This window comes from Dipodomys spectabilis, unplaced genomic scaffold, assembly GCF_019054845.1.
Source record: "Dipodomys spectabilis isolate Male_0828 unplaced genomic scaffold, ASM1905484v1 ptg000266l, whole genome shotgun sequence".
Taxonomy (NCBI): domain Eukaryota; kingdom Metazoa; phylum Chordata; class Mammalia; order Rodentia; family Heteromyidae; genus Dipodomys; species Dipodomys spectabilis.
Window position 1 is genome coordinate 6,257,325 of NW_024870943.1, and position 22,047 is coordinate 6,279,371.

Sequence of the window (22,047 nt, forward strand, 5' to 3'; positions counted from 1 at the left end):
TATGCAGAGGCAGTGGGAAGCTGTGAGGCCTAGATCTGGAGGAAAAGATGCGATCAGGGTTGGGAGGGGAGGAAAGAGCTCTAACTGAGGGAATCCTGGAACCAGAGGAATTTGGTGGCTTTGGGCCCTGAAGCCAGAAGGTATAAGTGTGACCCCAAACCAAAGTGTTGAGGGATTGTGAAGTTTAAAAACAGGCCAAACCGTGAGGTTTCTCAGGCTGAGAAAGAACCTCAGGATGATGACGTGTGCAATCAGAGGTACTGGAAGACGTGAGCTCCAGCACCCCATGTTGGCGATGGGACAGTCTAGAACCAGGAAAGGCCGGAGGTGGTAGAGTCTAGTGTCAGGGCACAGAATCCAGAATGGCAGGAGGTCAGGGCCCAAGCAATCTAGAACCAGGAAAGCTGGGGAGCTGTAAAAATCTAGAACCTGGAGATACAGAAAGCTGCATGGTCTAGAACTGGGGAAGACTAGAGGTAACAGGAAAGGTCAGAGGTCACACAGTTTAGAACCAGGGAAGGCCAGAGGTGGTGTGGCCTAGAACCATGGAAGACAAAAGGCCGCACAGTCTAGAACCAGGAAAGGCCAGACGTCACACAGTCTAGAACCAGGAGAAGTCAGAGGTCATGGAAGTGGAGGAAGCTTCAGTATCCCTCTACAAGAGGACGATCACAGATCGTTGCTGTTACTGTACCACCAGGGCTGGGTGGCAGCCTGGAAGGCCAAGCCCCCCCCCACACACACTCCCTCAGTCCCACGTTTTCATGACCTCCATAGTGATTAAAAAATATATTGTGAGCCAGGCGCCAGTGGCTCACACCTGTAATCCTAGCTACTCAGGAAGCTGAGATCTGAGGATCACGGTTCAAAGCCATCCCGGGCAGGAAAGTCCATGAGACTCTAATCTCCAATAAACCACCAGAAAACTAGAAGTGGCACTGTGGCTCAAGCAGTAGAGCACTTGCCTTGAGCTGAAGAGCTGAGGGACAGTACCCAGGCCCAGAGTTCAGGCCCTATGACCAGCAAAAACCAAAAACAAATCAGAAAAACATATCATGAAACAAGATATAAAGAATAATTGTGGGGGGAGAGGAGAGGGGAAGAAAGCAATCTGACCATGGCTGTCCATGCTCCCTAGAGCTCAGGAACACAGTTCTGAGCCCCACTTCTCTCCCCCATGCACCTAGCCCCCCAAAATAAGGCTGAGAGAGTCAGAGAGAGAGAAGTGAGGTCACCAAGCCTGGAGAACCCCGAAGGAAGTCCTGAGAGAAGGAGAGGGGGCCAGAGACTCCCCCTCCCAGAGGTCACTGGGCTGACACCAACCCAGGGAGCCCCAGGCCAGGTGCAGGCAGAGGGAGGGCGGGGGGGAGGCTGAGGTAGGCCCAAGGCTGTGGGGGAACACTCCGCAGAGAGAGGCCCCCCCTTCCTGTGCAGAGGTGCTGTCGGTGTGGAGTGTGGCTGAGGTCCTGTGTAAGGCAGGAGGAGGGAGCTGGGAGGAGGGCTTGGCTCAGCGGGCCTGAGCCAAGCCCACAGCTGCTATGGGTGGTGGTGATGCCAAGTGGCTCCTACGCTGGGCAGTGGCCTCCTCCTCAGGGTACAGAGAGAGCAGTGAGGGACCCAGGCCTGTAGGGGAGACAGAAGGGAGACACAGAGAATGAGTGCCATCTGCCCACAGAGAACTCATAATCAAGTATAGAACCAGCACAGTGGCTCACGCCTATAATCCCAGTTATTCAGGAGGCAGGGTTCTAGGAGGATTGTGCTTCAATAACAGCCCTAGCCAAAAGAAAATTCCAAACACCCTATATATCTCAATCACTACACCACGTGTTCAGGTGTGCATCTGTCATCTAGTTTCTCAGGAAGCTGAAATCTGAGGACCTCAGTTCAAAGCCAGCCCAAGCAGAAATGTCCACGAGATGCTTTTGTCAGTCGTAGGGCTTGAACTCTGGGCCTTGGTGCTGTCCCTCAGCTCTTCAGCTCAAGGCGAGCGCTTTACCGCTTGAGCCACAGCACCACTTCCGGTTTTCTAGTGGTTTATTGGAGAGAAGAGTCTCATGGACTTTCCTGACTGGAACCATGATCCTCAGATCTCAGCTTCCTGAGTAGCTGGGATTACAGGCGTGAGCCACCAATGCCCAACTTCCATGAGACTCTTATTTCCAATGAACCAACACAAAGCCAGAAGTAGATCTGAGGCTCACATGGTAGAGTCTTTTGAGTGAGAAAGCTAAGGGACGGCATCCAGGCCGAGAGTTCAAACCCTAGTACTGGCACAGACAAACCCGGCCCTCCGCAGAGAAGGAGGCAGCATGTGTCCCCACCAAGATCACCCAGCTTACCCACAGACAGCGGATGCCCCTGCTGGGAGGGCTCTACCCCCCCTCAGCTGCATGGGGAGAAGACACCAGAGCTATGGTATACCCATGGGGGACTCACCCACAGGCTCAGGCACATTCAGGAGTAGGCTGCTGACATCCTGCCGGCTTCTGGAGGCTGGTGCTCCTGTTAGAAGGAAACTCTAGGGGAGAAAGGCCAAGCTGCCATCATTGTTACCTTCACCACCATCACCACCACCATCATCATCCTCATCATCATCATGATCACCACCATAATCACTATCACCACCACCACCATCATGATCACTACCACCATCATCATCATCACAACATCACCACCATCATGATCACCACTATCATCACATTCTCACCATCATCATCCTCATCATCATCATGATCACCACTATAATCACTATCACCACCATCACCATCATCATGATCACTACCACCATCATCATCATCACAACATCACCACCATCATGATCACCACCATCATCATCATCTCCACCATCATATCACCACTATCATCACATTCTCACCATCATCATCATCATCATCATGATCACCACTATAATCACTATCACCACCATCACCATCATCATCATCACTACCACCATCCTCATCACATCACCATTACCACCATCACCATCTCACCATCACCACCATCATGATCACCACCATCATCACAACGTCACCATCAGCACCATCATCATCATCACAACGTCACCATCAGCACCATCATCATCATCACCACTATCATCATCACCACCATCATCACAACGTCACCATCAGCACCATCATCATCATCACCACCATCATCATGATCACCACCATCATCAGAACGTCACCATCACAACCATCATCATCATCACCACCATCATCATCACCACAATCATCACAATGTCACCATCATCATGATCACCACTATCATCTCACCACCATCACCATCCAAGAAAGAATGATGAGCAGTGGCAGGTCCAGGCGCTGGTAAAGACCAGTGGCCATGCGTTTTGACACGGACAAGTCATAGTCCAGCTCCTTCTCCTCCTCTTCCTCCTCCCTCCTCTTCCTCCAGATCCTTTCTCTTCCTCCCCCTGGGCCCAGCAGGTACTCTGCCCTTGCTAGGGTCCTGGGTTCAACCCTAATCAGGACACCCTTGCTCTCTCTGGGTTGGGGGCGGGGGCGGGGGGGAGACTGGTGGTACTGGCGCCCCTGGGGGCAGCCCCAGTGCTGCTCCAGCCCTATGGACTTCCTCACACTCACTCACCCCTTGGTCTGCAGCGTGTTGTCAGCTAGGCGTCTGCCTAGTCTGACTGATAACATGCACCTTCTCGTGCGGGTCTAGGATCATATTTACAGCATTTCAAGAATGCTCAACTGGGCACCAGTGGTGCACACCTACTATCCTAGTTACTCAGGAGGCTGAGATCTGAGGATCATGGTTCAAAGCCAGCCTGGGCAGGAAACTCTGAGACTCTTATCTCCAATTAGCCACCAGAAAACCAGAAGTGGCGCCATGGCTCAAGTGGTAGAGTGCTTGCCTTAAGCTAAAGAGCTGAGGGGTAGTGACCAGGCCCAGAGTTCAAGTCCCACGACCAACCAAAAAAAAAAAAAAGAGAGAGAATGCTCACAACAATTAACTACAGGATTCCAGGCATGTGCCTGAAATTTTAGCACTAAGGCAGAAGCATGGTGAGTTCAAGGTCAGCCTGGGCTAGAGTGAGAAACTGCCTTGGCAAAAACAAACAGGAAGCCGGGTACTGGTGGCTCACACCTGTAATCCTAGCTGCTCAGGAGGCTGAGATCTGAGGATCATGGTTCAAAGCCAGCCTGGGCAGGAAAGTCTATGAGACTCTTATCTCCAATAAACCACTAGAAAACCAGAAGTGGCACTGTGGCTTAAGCGGTAGAGCACTCGCCTTGAGCTGAAGAGCACAGGGACAGCGCCCAAGCCCAGAGTTCAAGCCCCACGACCGACAAAAAACAACAACAACAACAAAAAAAAAAAAAACAGGAAATAAGCATGTGAGGCACTTACTGTGTCAGCAATAAGGCGCACAGTGGGCACTTAATAAATATGAGGTGTAGACATTATCAACTACATCCTTTTCAGGCTGAGAAGCCATAGCATTCCTCTGCGGGGCCCCCGGGGAGTGGAGGAGACCCCTGTGACATAACCCCACGTGGCCCCTTTGACCTGGCTTGATGCTTTTGTGTCTGTCAGCACACATCCTCCATTCGCAAAGCCTTTCCAAGCCCATGAAGGGCACTGGAAGGTCAGCTGACCTTCAGCCAGCCCTTGGCCCTCTCCGGTTTCCTCATCTATAAAACAGAAGGTTGAAGCCTGCTACGACATTCTGAGGGTCAGAGAATGTCCTCCCCACAAGCTCCACACATACCAGGCTGAGGGGAGGCAGGAGGAAGTTTCCAGGGCCTGGGCTGGGGGGCCGTTTGGGGGGTCTCACTCCCAGTAGCTCGACCCCCTCATCCTCTGAGCTCTGGGCCAGGGCCCTGGAGAAGAAGAGACAAGAATGAGAACACATTAAACCTGAGTGGGTGAGCAGGCACTGGTTTATGCTCCTGCCTCATGTCCACCAAGCTACCAGCACCCCCAATTAATCTTCCCATCTACCTGCCAAAGGCCCTGTCTATCCACCTGTCTACCCATCCATTCATCCACCTAATCTGTCCATCCACCACCCATCCACTCATCCATCCATCCACCTATCCGTCTATGCGTGCATGCATCCATCCATCCACCTATCTATCCATCTATCACCTATCCATCCATCTGTCCTTCCATCCATCCACCCACCCACCCATGCATCTACCTATCCATCCATCCACCCACCTATCTATTCATCCATCCATCCACCTATCTATCCATCTATCTGTTCATCCATCCATCTCCCCACCTATCTCTATCTCTATCTATCTATCTATCTATCTATCCTTCCATTCATCCATCTACCTATCTATCCATCTGTCCTTCTATCCATCCACCCACCCATCCATCTACCTATCTATCCATCCATCCACCTGTCTATTCATCCATCCATCCATGCATCCACCTAGCTATCCATCCACCTATCTATCATCTACCTATCTATCCATCCATCCATCCATTCACCTATTTATTCATCCATCCATCCATGCATCCACTTATCTATCCATCCACCTATCTATCCATCTATCTGTTCATCCATCCATCCATCTCCCCACCTATCTATATCTATCATCTGTCCATCCATGGTTGGGAATGAGGCAGAAGCCACCCGGGCAGGTAGCAGCCTCCTCTCCACACTCACTAAGTCCCTCTTACCTCTTCCGAGCCCCAGCCACTAGGGAGGATGCAGAGGGGTCCCCTCTGGAAGGGCTGGAGCAGTTGAGCCTGGGGTCACTCCCCCAGCGGGGCAGCAGGGAGGGCTCTGGGGTTGGGGGTGACAAGCCGTGGAAGCTCCGAGCACGGGGCCGGCGGACTGCAGCTTTGGGTCGGTGGTAGATCCTGGGAGTCTGCTCTGTGGAGGTGAGCTGGAAATCATCATCCATAGAGATGTAGGGGGCCAGCATCTCCAAATCCAGAGCATCAGCATCCTGTGGAGGATGGGCACGGGGAGTCAGGGCTGGGCCAGGACACGTAGCCTCTGGAGAGCCCCATGAAGTGAGGCAACAAGGCTTCCAGACAAATCCACTGAGGCCCAAACGGAGCAGGTGCATGCACATGGAAGCAAACCTCAACCCCAGGAGACCCCCGCCCGGGCTGAGAGCTGATTCTGCCTCTCGAGACCCTGAGGAAACAAGCTGGGTGGGGCACCTTGGACACCAGAGGGCACGGTGGATGCAGTATTTAAAGGTGATGACTTCTGGGATTTTCTTTTTTTCTGGTCAGTCATGGGGCTTGAACTCTGGGCCTGGGTACTGTCCCTCAGCTCTTCAGCTCAAGGCTAGCACTCTATCCCTTGAGCCACAGCACCATTTCCGGTTAATTGGAGATAAGAGTCTCAACTTTCCTGCCTGGACTGGCTTTGAATCATGATTCTCAGATCTCAGCCTCCTGAATAGCTAGGATTGTAGGCGTGAGCCACCGGTGCCCAGCAGAATTTTAGTTTTATCCAGCCACTCAATCAAGTATGCATCTACCCAATTATTCCTCCAACATCTATCTGTCTTTCTGTCTATCCATCCATTCATCCATGTATCATGCATTCATCCATATGTCCATTTACCCATCCATCCATACGTAATTTATCCATCTACTCATCTATCAATTCATATATCCATCTTTCCAACCAGCAGTCCATTAATTCATCCATGCTTCCACCAATCCATCCATCTGCCCAACCATCCATCCATCCATCCATCGGCCATCCATTGATCTGTCCATCCATCTATCGGCCATCCATTCATCCAGGCATCCACCATCCATCCATCCATGATTGGCCATTCATCCACCATCCCATTATCTATTGGCCAATCCATTCATCCATCCATCTACCACTCAGGTACTTGCCTAAACATCATCTGTCATCTACCATTATCCACCTAATGAATGCAATGGTTCATCCATCCAACCACCCAGCCATCCCCCAGCCTTCTCTTAAGCTGAAGCAGATGGGCCCTCCGTGCCAGCCCTTACTTGTGTTGTGCTGAGCTCCGTCTCAGCTGTCTTTCCACCCCTCCCGGCAGTGAAGAGCCTGTGTGCTCTCTCCATGCCCACAAGAAGCCGGTCCGGGAGATCAGCCTGCGGGAAAGGGGGCAGAGACAGAGGGGCTTTTGACCCTGGGGAGGTAGTCAAGTGTAAAATAATCTAGAGCTCAGGCCAGAAGTGGGTGTCAAAAGTCAGAAGCTGGGAGACAGGACGGGTCAGGTCCCAGAGCTGCTACAAATGAGTTCCCATCCTGAGTGTTTTGACATCAGAGTGCCTCAGTACAGAAAGCTCAGCAGGAGCCTGGCACTGGTGGCTTGTGCCTGTAATCCCAGCTAATCAGCAGGCTGAGATCTGAGGATAGAAGTTTGAAGCTAGCTCCAGCAGGAAAGTGTCAGTTGTAGGGCTCGAACTCTGGGCCTGGGCACTGTCCCTCAGCTCATCAGTTCCAGGTCAGCTCTCTACCACTTGTGCCCCAACACCACTTCCAGTTTCCTGGTGGCTCATTGGAGATAAGAGTCTCACAAAGTTGGGTGCCGGTGGTTCAGGCCTGTAATCCTAGCTACTCAGGAGGCTGATCTGAGGATCATGGTTCAAAGTCAGCCCGGGCAGGAAAGTCCATGAGACTCTTAGCTCCAATAAACCACTAGAAAACCGGAAGTGGTGCTGTGGCTCAAGTGGTAGAGCTCTGGCCTTGAGCTGAAGAGCACAGGGACAGCGCCCAGGCCCAGAGTTCAAACCCCACAAGACAAAAAAAGCTCAGCAGGGAAGATGGAAAAGGTTGAAGAGAACAAAGCCTGAACCCAAGAGGTTTAGGGGTCATGGGTCTTAGGCTCTGAAATCTGGGGGACCACAGTTTTGGTTTTTTGAGGTATTGTCTCGATGCAGCCCTGGCTAGCGTTGAATCAAAGAGCCTCCTGCCTCAGCCTGCCAGGTGCTGAGATTACAGGCATGCACCACCTCACCCAGCTGATTCTCCTCATGCTGCAGGTGAGGAAATGGAGGCCTTAAGAATTCTCTTACCCACATGACACAACTGGTAAGGATTCCAGTCAGGATTTGAACCCAGGGCTGTATAAATCAAGATAGCATGCACTCCTGACTCTGAGGGTGAAGTTCAGAGAATCCAGATGCTTGCTCCCAGGGAGGGCTTGTCCCTCCTGCCTGATGGAACATTCAGGATCTTCTCAATCCTGATCTGCAGCCAGACTCTGGAATCCTAACCATTGGAAAATCTACCACCTAGGCCTTTAGTAATCTCACTTGGCTTTTGCACTCCAGGCGGGCACTATACCACTTGAACCACAATTCCACTTCTAGCTTTTTTCTGGTTCATTGGAAATAAGAGTCTCATGAGCTTTCTTGCCCAGGCTGGCTTTGAACCACAATCTCTAGATCTCAGCCTCCTGAATCGCAGGGATGACAGGCGTGAGCCACCGGCATCTGGGTTTGGAATGGATCTCTTACCCCAACCTCCTCACTCCACAGAGGGGTACACTGAGGCTGGAGGGGGGTGGGGCTGCTTACTGGGACAGGGCTCTGGGGACGGGGCATAGCCTGTGGCATGCTGGGTGTGGCTGCTCCAGGAGGCCCATCCAGGATGGGTGCTAGGAGACGCCGGAGGTCCGGGCTACAGAATCGGCGGGGGTCAGCGGCCAGGGTGGCCTCACTCAGGGCCGGAGGGTGCAGAAAGGCCAGGATCCGGGGACCAGGGGTGTCTGCAGGAGGAAGAGGACACAGGTGGTCATCTAGGGAGCAAGCCAAGAAACAAAACAGCCCATCAGGATGGGGCACTAGGAGGGTGGCCCTTGCGAGGTACAGCAGGAAGTGGCTCAGGAGAAAGGGGAGGAGGAAGCATGAGAGAAGAGCATTCTGGGTAGCGGGGGTGGGGGTGTATGTGCAAAGGCCCTGGGGACAGAAAGAGACTGGCTTGTTCCCAGAGCTCTGAGGATGCTGGTGTGGTTTGAGGGGGTGACACTGAGCAGGAGGGAGGTCCCACAGGGCTAGGTGTTGAACTTTTTTCAAGGGTCCAGAGACACAACGTTCTTGCTGCATACCTGTCTTGTCCCCAGGATTAGGGGTGTCCTTCTGAGAGGAGGCCCCTGGGTGGCAAGGTTTCCGGGAATGTCGCTCTGTCTGCTCCAGGGACAGGACCACCCCTGTCTCCTCTACCCGGCTAGGATACAAGGCACAAACAAACAAACAAACCACACATGGAATAAAAACAGGAGGTGGAGGTTGTGGCTTAAGTGGTAGAGCGCCAGCCTTGAGGGAAAATGCAGGGAGAGCTCATGGCCCTGAGTTCAAGCCCTGGTCCCTGCTAATCTCAGGCTCACCATCCTCCTCCTCCTCCTGAATTGCCGGGATTACACACATGCATCGCTGCACCAGGCAGGAAGTATATTTTTAACAGAATCTTCCTTACATTCCCAAATATGAAGAATTCATAGGGTGATATTTTTATTTAGGAAGTTTCTATTCATAGAGGTTTCCCTCCTCCAGGGAACGAGTTTATAAATACATTCTTGCCGCTCCACACCTCTGGTCCCACAGTCTGTAGCTACAGAGACACCCCAAATGCGTGCCTGGCAAATTGGCTTCTGTGGTACTGGGGATGGAAGGCATCGCTAAAAATGCACTCGACCACCGGGCCACGCCTCCAGCCGTCTGTTTTGGTGTTTAAATATGGGTCTTGTGAACTTTATCGGGGGTAGGCCATAAATTGCAGTCCTCCAACCTCTGCTTTGAGTGTCGCTGGGATTACAGGTGTGCACCACTATGCTGGGCTTAAACTGGCTTTTGGAGAGTGGGTCTGGAAACTAAGGATCAAAATCTCATTTGCATATCATTAGCATAAATCATTTTAAGCGACAAACTGCCACCGTGTGTGTGTGAGTGTGTGTGTGTGTGTGTGTGTGTGTGTGTGTGTGGTGGTCCTAGGGACCAAAAACAGTATTAGCCGGGTTGTAAGCCAGGCACTGGTGGCTCATGCCTATAATCCTAGCTACTCAGGAGGCTGAGATTGCAGGACGGTAGTTAAAGACCAACCCAAGCAGAAAACTTTGCCAGTATCCATCTCCAAAATAACCAGCCAAAAGCCAGGCTGGGGGGTGTGACTCAAGTGGTAGACCGTCGGTCTGAGTACTATGGAGGCCTTTAGTACAAACCCCAGTACTGCCAAAAAAAAAAAAAATGGCAGGAAGGGCGTGAACCCTCAAGGCTCTCACCCAAGGCTGCTACAAAGCCAGGAGGCCAATTTAGAAAACAACATGGCAGATTCTAAAAAAGCTAAACATATACACTTACCCCAGCCTGCCCAGCCCACCCCCAGATGTTCACCGCAGAGGAATGAACGTGAAAAGGAGCACTCCCTCAAAACCCGGTAGGAAGATGTTCACACTGTTTCTGTGATTGCCCCAAACAGGAAACAGCTGGGGAGAGAATACATTAACCCAGGCCCACACACTGCAAAACACGACTCAACAGTAAAAAAAGGAACGCCTGAGCTGGGTGCTGGGCCTCACGTCTGTAATCTCAGCTGCTCAGGAGACTGAGGTCTGAAGATGCTGGTGCAAAGGCAGCTCAGGCAAAGAAAGCCTGTGAAATTCATGTCTCCAGTGAATTGACAAAAAGCCAGAAGTGGCGCTGTGGCTCAATGGTAGAGTGCCAGTCTTGAGCAAAACAGGGATAGGGATACTCAGGGATAACGTTCAGGCCCTGAATTCAAGTCTGGGACTGGCACACACACACAAATTAGTTTATATGCTGGGTGTCAGTAGCTCACGCCTGTAATCCTAGCTACTCAGGAGACTGAGATCTGAGGATCACAGTTCAAAGCCAGCCTGGGCAGGAAAGTCTGTAAGACTCTTATTTCCAATGAACCACCAGAAAACCAGAAGTGGCGCTGTGGCTCAAGTGGTAGAGCACCAGCCTTGAGCTGGAGAGTTGAGAGACAGCGCCCAGGCCCAGAGTTCAAGCCCCACAACCAGAAAAAAAAAAAAAAAAAAAAATCAGTTTATCTTGTCAAGCTGGGGATGGGGCTCAAGGCTCCCTCTATCACTGAGCTGCGATCCTAGCCTAGAGTCCTCTTTCATTTAAATTTAATTAACTAAATGAGATTTCAGGGGGCCACTCGCGTTCATTCACAAGGCCACACAAGTTCCACGTCCACAGGCACGATTACACACCCAGACTCAAGTTCACATGTCCCCCAATGCCCCTCAGCTCACCTGATCAGGAAATGCACGCAGACGATGCTCTCTGACTGAGGGCCCCGGCCCCCCGACACCACCGTGGCCTGGGTCTGGGTCCACAGATAACCACCGCTCCGGGCCAGGAAGCGGTACTGGCCTGTCACCGCCTGGCCCTTGCTCAGCACTGGGGGAGGGAGGGAGTGGTGGATGAGGGTCAGAGGCATCTGCAGGGTGGGGGTTGGGTATGGAGGAGTGGGAGGGGCTCTGGGACTTGGGAAGCAGGAGCTGGGGCGGGGCTCCTGGGGCTGCTGGCTCAAGCCTGGATATTCAGGTCACCTACGGGTGTGGATGGTCCTGCTCACGTTGTCCGAGTCCAGGGCGTGGATGTACTCGTAGGCGGAACAGCCAATCAGGTCATCAGGACTGTAGCCGGCCACCTCTGCGATCCTGGGGTGTGTGGAGGGGGTTCCATTCAGGGGTCAGGGCCAAGGGAGAAGGAAGGGGCAGGGGACCCGGGGACGGATGAGGCCAGGGAGATAACAAAGCAGAAGGGAGAGAGAGAGATAGAAAAAGAGAAGCTGAGTGTGAGGGTGAGGCAGGAGGAGCCAGAGTTTGAAGACAGCCTGGGAAAAGTTAGAGAAACCCTATCTCAGAACAATAATAAAACCAAATAAAAATAAAAGTGCTGGCCGGGCGCTGGTGGCTCACGCCTGTAATCCTAGCTACTCAGGAGGCTGAGATCTGAGGATCGCGGTTCAAAGCCAGCCCGGGCAGGAGAGACCGTGAGACTCCTATCTCCAATAAACCACCAGAAAACCGGAAGTGGCGCTGTAGCTCAAGTGGTAGAGCGCTCGCCTTGAGCTGAAGAGCTGAGGGACAGCGCCCAGGCCCAGAGTTCAAGCCCCACGACCGACAAAAAATAAATAAATAAAAAATAAAATAAAGGTGCTCAGTCAGGTGCCCATGGCTCACTCCTGTTGTCTTGGCTCCTCGGGAGGCTGAGATCTCAGGATCACGGTTTGAAGTCAACACCAAACAGGAAAGTCTGTGAGACTCTTATCTCCAATGTCCCACCAGAAAACAGGAAGTAGCGTCATGGCTCAAAGTGGTAGAGAGCTTGAGCAAGAGGGCTCGGGGCAGCACCCAGGCCCTGAGTTCAAGTCTCATAACCAACCAAAAAAAAACCAGTTCTTCTACAAGATAGTGCAGGATAGCTGGGCGCCGTTGGCTCATACCTGTAATCCTAGCTACCCAGGAGGCTGAGATCTGAGGATTGTGGTTCAAAGCCAGCCCGAGCATGAAAATTCATGAGACTCTTATCTCCAATAAACCATCAGAAAACCAGAAGTGGAGCTGTGGCTCAAATGGTGTAGGCTCACCTTGAGCTGAAGAGCTGAGGGACAGCGCCCAGGCCCAGAGTTCAAGCTCCATGACCAAAAAAAAAAAAAAAAGACAGTGCAGAAAACTGTGCCAAGAGGTGGAGTCATTTGACCAAGGACAAACAGCCAGTATTGAAACACAAGCAGGTTAAACCCAGTTACTGTTTCTGAACACACCTGGGGGTGGGTGGGAAGGAAGGAGAAGGAAAAGACAGAAGAAAGAAATGGGTAAAGGGGGCTGGGAAGGTGGCTCAGTGGTAGAGCGCTTGCCTTGCATCTATGAGGTCCTGGGTTCGATTCCTCAGCACCACATAAGCAAAAAGAAAAAAGCCGGAAGTGGCATTGTGGCTCAAGTGGCAGAGCGCTAGCCTTGAGCTGAAGAGCTGAGGGACAGCACCCAGGCCCAGGGACAGCGCCCAGGCCCAACGACTGGACCCAAGAAAAAAGAAAAGAAATGGGTAAAGGACATAGAAAGTAGAGAAAAATTTAATAACCATTTACTGAGTACACATCCTACATGTGGATACCCTATTAACTGCTGAACATGAGGTTTATTTACTTATTTAGTCGGTTGTGGGGCTTGAACTCTGGCCTGGGCGCTGTCCCTCAGCTCTTCAGCTCAAGGCTAGTGCTCTACCACTTGAGCCACAGCACCATTTCCGGCTTTTTCTGCTTATGTGGTGCTGAGGAATTGAACCCAGGGCCTCATGCATGCAAGGCAAGCACTCTACCACTGAGCCACCTGCCCAACCCATAAATTGAGTTATTTAAGAAAAGCAACCACGCCAGGCACCAGTGGCTCACCCCTGTCATCCTAACTACTCAAGAGGTTGAGAGCTGAGGATCATGGTTCAAAGCCCAGGCAGGAAAGTCCCTGAGACTCTTTTTTTTTTTTTTGGTCGGTCGTGGGGCTTGAACTCTGGGCCTGGGCGCTGTCCCTCAGCTCTTCAGCTCAAGGCGAGCGCTCTACCACTTGAGCTACAGCGCCACTTCCGGTTTTTTGGTGGTTTATTGGAGATAGGAGTCTCACGGTCTCTCCTGCCAGGGCTGGCTTTGAACCGCGATCCTCAGATCTCAGCCTCCTGAGTAGCTAGGATTACAGGCGTGAGCCACCAGCGCCCGGCTCATCCCTGAGACTCTTATCTCCAATGAACCACCAGAAAACCAAAAGTGGTAGTGTGCCTCAAGAGGTGCCTGTCTTGACAAACAAAAGAGAAAAGCAATAGGAAGAGAGGAAAATGGGGGGAGGGAGGGAAGTGGAAAGAAAATTCCAAGACGGGGTGCGAGCAGAGGGGGCAGCGAGTAGCCAGGTTGGGCCTACCGTTCATCGCAGTAGGTGAACTTCATGTCCAAGCTGTGGCGGCTGAGGAAGGCCCCCCGGCCCAGGGGAGGCTCCAGGCTGCTGGGGTGGGGGATGGCTTCACAGATGAGCACCAGGCACTGCAGGGGGGGCTCTACGCGGGGGCTCCCTCCTGGGGACATCTGCGTGGGGGGCTTGTAGGCCCTCATGTGTCCCGAACAGTGCAGTACCTGGGGGTGGGAGGCAAAAGTGGGGTGGTGGGCATCACTTGGGGCTTGGGCTACCTCCTCTCTGGCCCCCAGAGACAGCTGGGAGAAAGTCCCCAAGGACTTCCTGGAGTAGGCTCTGGGAGATCCCCGAGTGAGTCGAAACCTCTGTGGGACCATCAGAAGCCAGGCCGCACCCCAGCAGCCTCAGAACTCTCCCCTTCGCCCTGTTAGGCATGGCTCACCTTCCAGGTGGCAGCCTTGAGGTTGAGTGTGCGCCCGCGGCTGGTGAGCGTGCTCTTCATGCGCAAGGAGAAGCGGCGCTGGGTGAGGGCCTCAGCCTTCTTCTTGGACGGGCCTGAGGGGGTGGGGGTGGAGCATAAGATGGGGAGCAGGTCACCAGATATCTGCACAAGGGTCCAGTGTCCCCCAGCACTGTAGTTGATCCCCAATGCTGAGGGAACCCCTCTCCCAGGGTTAGGAAGGGTGTGATACCCCAAACCCCCAGGGCAGAGCCATCTCCCTTCTTTGCCATGCTGGAGAGGCCACGAGGACATGGCCCTCAGCGTCCACCCCCCAACCTCCCACCCTGGAAGTGGGAACAGGGCCTGCAGGGTGCTCACTGGGCCTGGGAGTCAGGGCATCCTGGAGCTCCTCCTGGTCACAGGGATGGACAAAATCAAAGATGCTGTGTCCGATGAGCTCCAGCTGTGTGGAGGGGTGCAGGGGGACTCTGTGGTCAGGGGAGGCCTCTCTGGCCAGGGCCCCCCCACTCTGCTCCCCCCTGGCTGTCTCCGCCCCAATTCATAAGCCTGGACTACTCCATAGTCACCTCATTCATCTGCATCCATTCATTCACCCTCTCATTCATTCCTCCACTGGTTCATTCATTCACCCCTCATTCATTCATCTATCCATTCATTCATTATTAGCAGAGCAAAGGCGGAGCTGGGCATCTGCGTATCCCCAGGGAGCTAACCGCTCACCTGACTGAGGCCCAGGTGCTTGCTGACGTTTTCCGAGAGGTAAGCCATATCTCCCTCAGCGGTGAGCACCATGACGAAGCCCTCCAGAGCCTTCAGGTAGCACGCATCCAGTGGTTCGCCCCCTGCTCCCACCTGGTTCCACTCCCCTGGTGCCCGGAGTGGGGTGATGGGGGTGTCACCAGTCAGTTGTCGCACTCGAAGGGACTTACAGAAATGCCCAGGGGGGGGAGGTGGCAGAGGGAGGAGGTGACATTACCCACCCACAATTCTTTTTTTTTTGGGAGGGGGTCCGGTTGTGGGACCTGAACTCTGGGCCTGGGTGCTATCCCTCAGCTCTTCAGCTCAAGGCTAGCACTCTACCACTTGAGCCACGGCGCCACTTCCGGCTTTTTTTCTTTTTGCTTATGTGGTGCTGAGGAATCGAACCCAGGGCCTCATGCATGCAAAGCAAGCGCTCTACCACTGAGCCTCCTTCCCAGCCCCTACCCACCCACAATTCTTAGAGGGTGGGCCTCCTGGGCAGGCAGAGGTCTACAGGAGAGACTGGGGGGGGGGGGGGGAGAAGAGGTGATGGTTCAGGAGGGTTCAGGGTCCCCCTGAGGGTAGTGTGACTAGAATCCAATCATCCTATCACAAAATCTTCCTCCATAGTAAAGTCTTGGGTTCCAAGAGTGTGTGTGTGTCTGCCTGTGTGTGTGTGTGTGTGTGTGTGTGTGTGTAAGAGAGAGAAAGAGAGAGACAGAGAGAGCGCGAGCAAGCTTCCTCCAGAGTGGAATTGAACTCTTAACAGGAAACAGGAAAGAATGACTACTATGGAAATAAAAGGGAAGGGGAGGGAGAGAGGAATTCACAAGGAATTAAAAGTTTTGGCGGCAGGGCTTCCCAAGGGGAACTTTTACGTGGGACAGGGCGGGGCCTACCTACGAGAGTCTTCCCCGGCAGTCCCAAAGGGGAGGGGCCGCACTAGGACGCGTGCCTTATCAGAGATAAGACTGCGACGGCAGGGGCGGGACTTTAAGAATCATAGACTGCTCCGGATTGGCCCGGTGCTGGAAGAGGCGGGACCTCTCTGCAGAGCTGATTCCAGGGAGGCGGGGCTGTGACCAAGAAAATTTCCCAGGGGGCGGGGCCACCAGGGGACAGTAGCCCTCGGGAGGCGTGGCCTCATCCGGGAGGGGCGTGGTTTGTCGGAGGCGTTTCGGGGCGGGGTCCTGCGGAGGGGGCGTTCCCGGGGCGGGGCGGGGCGGAGCTCACCTGCGGCGCAGAGGCGGTGCATGCGCAGGTAGCTGATGGTCAGGCGCATGATGGAGGCCTTGTCCAGGTGCGCGCTGACCCCGCGCGCGAAGGGCAGCGTGTGCGCCAGCTGGTACAGCACCTCGGTCTCCTGGCTGCGCCGGCTGCGAGCCGCATCCCGGGACTTCTCCTTGCGCAGCTCGGTGGTCGACCTACGGGGCATGGGCGGCCTTCACCGGTGGCGCCCTCCCCAGCCCTCCCTCACCCTCCAGGGGCGGCCGGGGCCTAGCACGTGGAGTGTCGCCGCCGGGGGCCCCCCTCGAGTTGCAGGAAGGATGCACCCGGGGGCCCCTCCTGGGTTCGGATTTTTACCTGTCCACGCGCCAGCTCATGCTCGCACCCCCTCGGGGCCTCGGTCCTCTCTCTAAGGGCAGATCTGCTCCCCTTCTGGGTTTATCTGCAGTCTATTCCTCCGGAGCTAAGGAATCTTGGGGGGACAGGGGGCCCCCCGGGCGGGAAGGGGGGGCAGAGGAAAGAGGGCCCCCTCCCCTGCCCTTTTCCCTCCCTCTGGGGCTGAGCTGAGAGGCCTCAGACTCTTGGGGAGAGATATCTCAACTGTCTAGCACCCGCCACAGGGGCCCCCCAAAGGGGCAGGGCCCCAGCGGGGTGACACAGCAAAGCCACCCCTGCCTTCTGTCCAGCCTCTGCCCTTCCATCCACTCCGAATACCAGTGAGCAAATGCCTGCCACCCACCCCAACTCTCACCATTAGGTCAGTTTCTGTGCTGAGCATGGAACCCATTTAAGACAGGCATAACCCCAGAAGGGAGTTGGAAAATGAACCCCCACTCAACAGAGGAGGAAACTGAGGCCTGAGAGAAGCCAGGATTCAACACTGGCCGGCCTGCTTTTTTTTTTTTTTTTTTTGCCAGTCATGGGGCCTGAACTCTGGGCCTGGGCACTGTCCCTCAATTCTTCAGCTCAAGGCTAGAGCTCTACCACTTGAGCCACAGCTCCACTTCTGGCTTTTTCTGTTTATGTGGTGCTGAGGAATTGAACCCAGGCCTCATGCATGCAAGGCAAGCACTCTACCACTGAGCCACCTTCCCAGCCCCCCGGCCTGAATTCTTAAAGTTCTCTGTCTCTATGGCCCTGGTTCGTGAATGGCCACGTTTTAGACCACTGTGCTTTATTTCTGCCACTACCGTGACTCTCAAACTGCAGGTCTGTAGGAATTTTTATTTTATTTATTTATCTTTTTTTTTTTTTCAGGCTTAGGGCTTGATCTCAGCGCCTGGGCACAGTCCTTGAGCTTCTTTTGCTCAAGGCTAGCACTCTACCACTTGAGCCACAGCACCATTTCTGGCTTTTTCTGCTTATGTGGTACTGGGGGAATCGAACCCAGGGCTTCATGCATGCAAGGCAAGCACTCTATCACTGAACCACCTTCCCAGCCCCTCACTTTTGTTTTCTAATTAACAAAAACTTCAAGGATATATTATTCCATCTGGCATCATATACACGGCCTAATGTGTGGAGCTTTTTGCTGTTTGATTTTTTTTTTTTTTTAAAGAGAGAGTCCAGGCTGTCCTTGAACCTGTGATCTTTCCGAGTGTGGGGATTACAGGCATGCACCACTATGCTTAGGTTCACCTATAATATTGCCAAGAAAAAAAAAAAAAAAAAACAGCATGCAGCAACTCTCAAAGAGCCTGCAGCAGGGATGGAAGGGGTTTTAAATCTCTCCACTTCACAAAGGGGAAACTGAGGCTCTAAAAGGGGAAATCCTTTGCCCAGGAAGCCACAAAAAAGCCAGTATCTGGCTGAGCTGGGATTCCAAAGCCTCTTTTTTTTTTTTTCTGAACCTCTCTCCTCCCCTCCCGGGGTGCCTCTTCCCCCCTGTCCTAGCAGGATGTCTAGAAGAGATTGTTCCTTCCTAAATTCTGCAATCAGAAGAAGCCACTTCTGTAATGGCGCTTAACCCATCCCCAGACAGGAGCATACAAGGGAATTTTCCTGTCTGGTTACTAAGGGGGGCGGGGGGAGTGTCAGTACAAGAGGTGGGAGGCCTGGAAGAACTGAAGTTTGGGCCCCCCAACCCCTCCCACTTGGCTGGTGGGGGCAGGGGCCACCGTCCTGGCCGCCCCTAGGACATTCCGTTCTGTTCCAGCCCTGTTTGTCTTCCTGCCCAGAGGGTGGGGGTGGGCGGGCCTCACGGAGCTGGGGGCCCAGACGGAGGGGAAGGAGAGCAGGGGAGAGGGAAAGGAGGAACAGGGGCGGAGCCTGCGCCCCACCTCCCAGGCAGCTGGGCTCTCGGGGCCGACTTCTTTTCTCAGTTACAAGGAGCCAGCTGGTGGCAGGGGACCTCCCAGTTCCCACTCGGTTCTCCGGATGCTGGGAGGGAAGTGCCGCGAGCTCCCTGGTTTTTTTTTGTTTTTGTTTTTTTTTTGAAACATATCTGTGATGCAACAGTGGGGAGGGGAGGGGAAACGGTGTCTCTGGTTCTGGGTTCTAATCCTGACTGTTACTTCTGAGCTGTGTGACTGTGGACAGGTGGCATAGCTTCTCTGAACATAGTTAATAGCATCACCTCTTAGGGGAGCTTTAGAAATGGCTAAGATCTGAAGATCACGGTTCAAAGCCAGCCCGGGGAAGGAAAGTCAGTGAGACTTTTTCCAATGAACCACCAGAAAACCAGAAGTGGCGCTGTGGCTCAAATGGTAGAGCACTCGCCTTGAGCTGAAGAGCTGAGGGACAGCACCCAGCCAGAGTTGAAGCCCCATCACACACACACACACACACACACACACACACACACACACACACTCAGTGAATGCCCAAATACACAGGGGGATAGAGGAGCAGTTTGTGAGAGCAGCCTGTGGGATTTTGCTGTACCTCTGTGGTGTGTGTACAATGAAATTCTGTGCCTGGGGTGTACACCTCTCCACGGGAGGGGGCCCATCCCACAGCAGTGGCAGTCATAAGGAAGGCTTTGGTATGCCACACACACAGTGAGCTAAAAACCAGGCCTAGTAGTGCACACCTGTAAGTCCAGCCCTGGGAAAGGATGGACAGGAGCATCTTGAATTAGTTCTGGGCTATTGCAGCAAAGCAGGAAACAGCACTGATGAAGTCCTCCAATGCTCGTCACCCATTAGTTACCCAAGCTTACACCTGCATTCACCTGGCGGGATTTCCTTTCCCAAGGAGGAAGCAGGCCCCAGGAAGTGACAGAATTTGCCAGAAGCCACACAGTGCTGGGAAGCAGAGCACGGTCTCTTTCCTTCCGACCCTCACTGGGACTTGCACACCTTACACGTCCTGTCCCCTCCTCGCTCCTCCCCTCCCATTTCCTTATGGGCTCCTCATGTTGATCTGAAATCGTGAGGGGAGGGTTGACGCCCCTTTTCCAGGATGCCCAACGAGGGCTCAGAGACAGCAATCACTGGCACAAGGCCACCCAGCCAGCAAGAGGGTGTGCTGGGATTTGAACTCTTGACTTTGGGGCCTGCGTTCTTCAATGCCAAACCCACTACCTGGGAGACCCCTGCCTTGCTCCTCTTGGCCAAGCGTCTCCCCAATTCCTTCCCTGATCTCACCACCACCACCACCACGGCTGGAGCCTCTGGAGCTCCCCTGCTGGCCCCACGCCCAGCGCGGGCGGCCCCTTGGCCCTGTGCCCATGCTGGGACGTGCAGCTGAGACCCAGCCACCCTTCCTCCCCGTTCTCGCTGAGAACAGGGGGTGGAGCCAGGAGGCCCCGGGTGAGGCCTGGGAAGGGGGGGGCTGGGAAGCGGCACACCCCCAAGCCAGGAGGGGGGGAGAAGCCCACCTCTCTGCCTGGAAAACTCGCCCCCACTCGAAGGCTGGACAGAAGGAGGGAGCCTCGCCTGGTCTTCTGTCTCTCCACTGGGTATTGGGGGACTTGTAAAGCTTGAGGATTTGTGGGGGGACCCTTTCTGGCAGGGCCTGGAGGCAGCCCAAGAGGCTTCCAATTCAAGAGGGAACTGGAGTATGTGGAGGGTGTCAGGAGTCTTTCTGACTTGACATTTTCCCAATGATTGTAATTCAGTGGGGTGCCAGTCCCCCAAGTTCTATCCTGAGGAATCCCAGAGCACTGGGTCCATGGGAGCATTTACCCCTGACAGGGTCTGGGCGGCAGGAAGCCCGGGCTGGATGATGGGAAGGCGGTTTGGGGGGCAGGAGGTACAATCTCCATCACTCAGGCCCCTTTTGGCTGCGCCCCCTGGGGGCGCAGAAGGGAGCCCCCCTGGGATCTGGGTTCAAGTGATGGTTGAGCAGTAGTAGGGAGACACCACAGGAAAGGACTAGCTTTGGGGGCCAGGGGGAGCACCCCAATTCTGCCAGTACAGGTTCCCCCCAGTGGGGGTGGGTGGGAGGGGCGGAGTCCATGGGTCCAAAGTGTGTGTGTGGGGGGGGGGGGATGGAATGGAGATCCCCGTGGGCTCAAAGCCAGCACTGGAAAAGAGTGGGTGGAAGGGGATCCTGGGGAGGGAGGGGAGATGTAAAAACATAGGGGTGCAGACAGATCTAGCCTGATTCACAAAGCCAGGAGAAGAGGAATGGGGGTGGTGGAAAAGCTGGAGGCCTCAGGCTGGACAGGGAGAAGCAAGGACCTGGGACACTCTGGGGGATCTCATGGGACCTCACTCTGGCAGTGGTGCCAGAGCACAGTTGGCCTCTGCCCCCCACGATCTGCCCCAACTGAGAGGTGAACCCCCACACTGCCTTTGCCCAGGTGAACCCCCAAAACCATCTCTGCCCAGGATGACCCCGGCTGGGGCTTGCTGCATCTCCCCCTGGATCAGACACAGACCTTCCCAGAGGGTCTCCCCCAGACGAGGCTCCCCCAAACAAGAGTCATGTGGAGTCCTCATTCCTCAGTAACAGGGTCTGGATGGGGGAGGACACGTGGGACCCAAGGCCAGACTATGGGAAGAGGGTCCTCTCGTTCCCGTTATTGAAGGTGACCCCACTTTTTTTTTAAAGGCTCCTGAGAAAGGCCTCAGACATTCTAGAACCTTCTCTGCCCACATCCAGGGAAAGTCAGGCAGGGTCCTATCAAAAGTGATCTCTTCTGGAACTCAGGAGCTGAATCCTCCCGAGGGGATTCCTTCTAGCTGGAAAATCTTAATTTTGGGGTACCCTATAGGAGGGAACCATACATGGACGGCAGAAAGCCTCCTACAGAATCGGGGTGGACCCCTAGGGGGTCACACACACCCCCAGCCGGGGAATCAAACCTGGGGTAGCAGGAAATGGGGGATCACTAACTTCCAAAGCTGGTCCTGGGAAAGGGGCGGGGCAGCCAGGGACTTGGGGGACCCCACCCCCCACCCCCGTCCCCAGGAACCCCAAAGTGGAGCGTGGGGCGGTGGAATGGTGCCTCCCATGGCGAGCTCCGGGTGTCCCGAGCTCGCGCCCCAGAACCCAAAGCGCCCCCCCCCGAGGAGGAGCCCCCCAAATTCCCATCTCTGACCCCCGAAGCCCAGTACCTTGCACGCTGCAACCCCAGCGCCATGGCTCGCGCGTCGCTGCTCCGGAGCCCTCGGAGGCCTCGAGCCCCCTCCCCTGGCCCTGAGAGCCCCCTCCCCAGCTCCGCCCCCGGCGCGCTATTGGCTGTGCCGTGCCAGGCCCGCTGCTCTCATTGGATGATGGGCCTGACACTCCCGAGGGAGGGGCGGGACCAGAGGGGGGAGGCTCGGAGCCCTAAGGGAGGGGGGAGTGCGGTGCGGTGCACAC

The 22,047-nt window shown here is 54.4% G+C and overlaps 1 protein-coding gene across 1 annotated transcript; it reads right to left on the bottom strand.

Annotated features, from left to right (window-relative positions):
- Positions 1-1,370: 1,370 nt before the first annotated feature.
- Positions 1,371-21,827, bottom strand: Hif3a (hypoxia inducible factor 3 subunit alpha). The gene is made up of 15 exons (XM_042700280.1): positions 21,801-21,827; positions 16,303-16,493; positions 15,049-15,194; positions 14,686-14,770; positions 14,308-14,420; positions 13,878-14,086; positions 11,518-11,624; positions 11,214-11,361; positions 9,042-9,160; positions 8,512-8,702; positions 6,976-7,080; positions 5,662-5,933; positions 4,739-4,850; positions 2,440-2,521; positions 1,371-1,623 (listed from the first exon to the last, which is right to left on the bottom strand). Exons 1-15 carry the CDS (start codon positions 21,824-21,826, stop codon positions 1,508-1,510), a joined length of 2,022 nt encoding a protein of 673 aa, XP_042556214.1. The 5' UTR covers position 21,827; the 3' UTR covers positions 1,371-1,507.
- Between the last annotated feature and the right edge of the window lie 220 nt (positions 21,828-22,047).

Coding starts and splice junctions, on each gene's coding strand:
- Hif3a (XM_042700280.1), bottom strand. CDS start 21,826: ATGGCGCTGGGGTTGCAGCGTGCAAG. Junction 16,494..21,800: donor CTGGGGTTGCAGCGTGCAAG/GTACTGGGCTTC, acceptor CATGCCCCGTAG/GTCGACCACCGAGCTGCGCA. Junction 11,625..13,877: donor TTCACCTACTGCGATGAACG/GTAGGCCCAACC, acceptor CACACACCCCAG/GATCGCAGAGGTGGCCGGCT.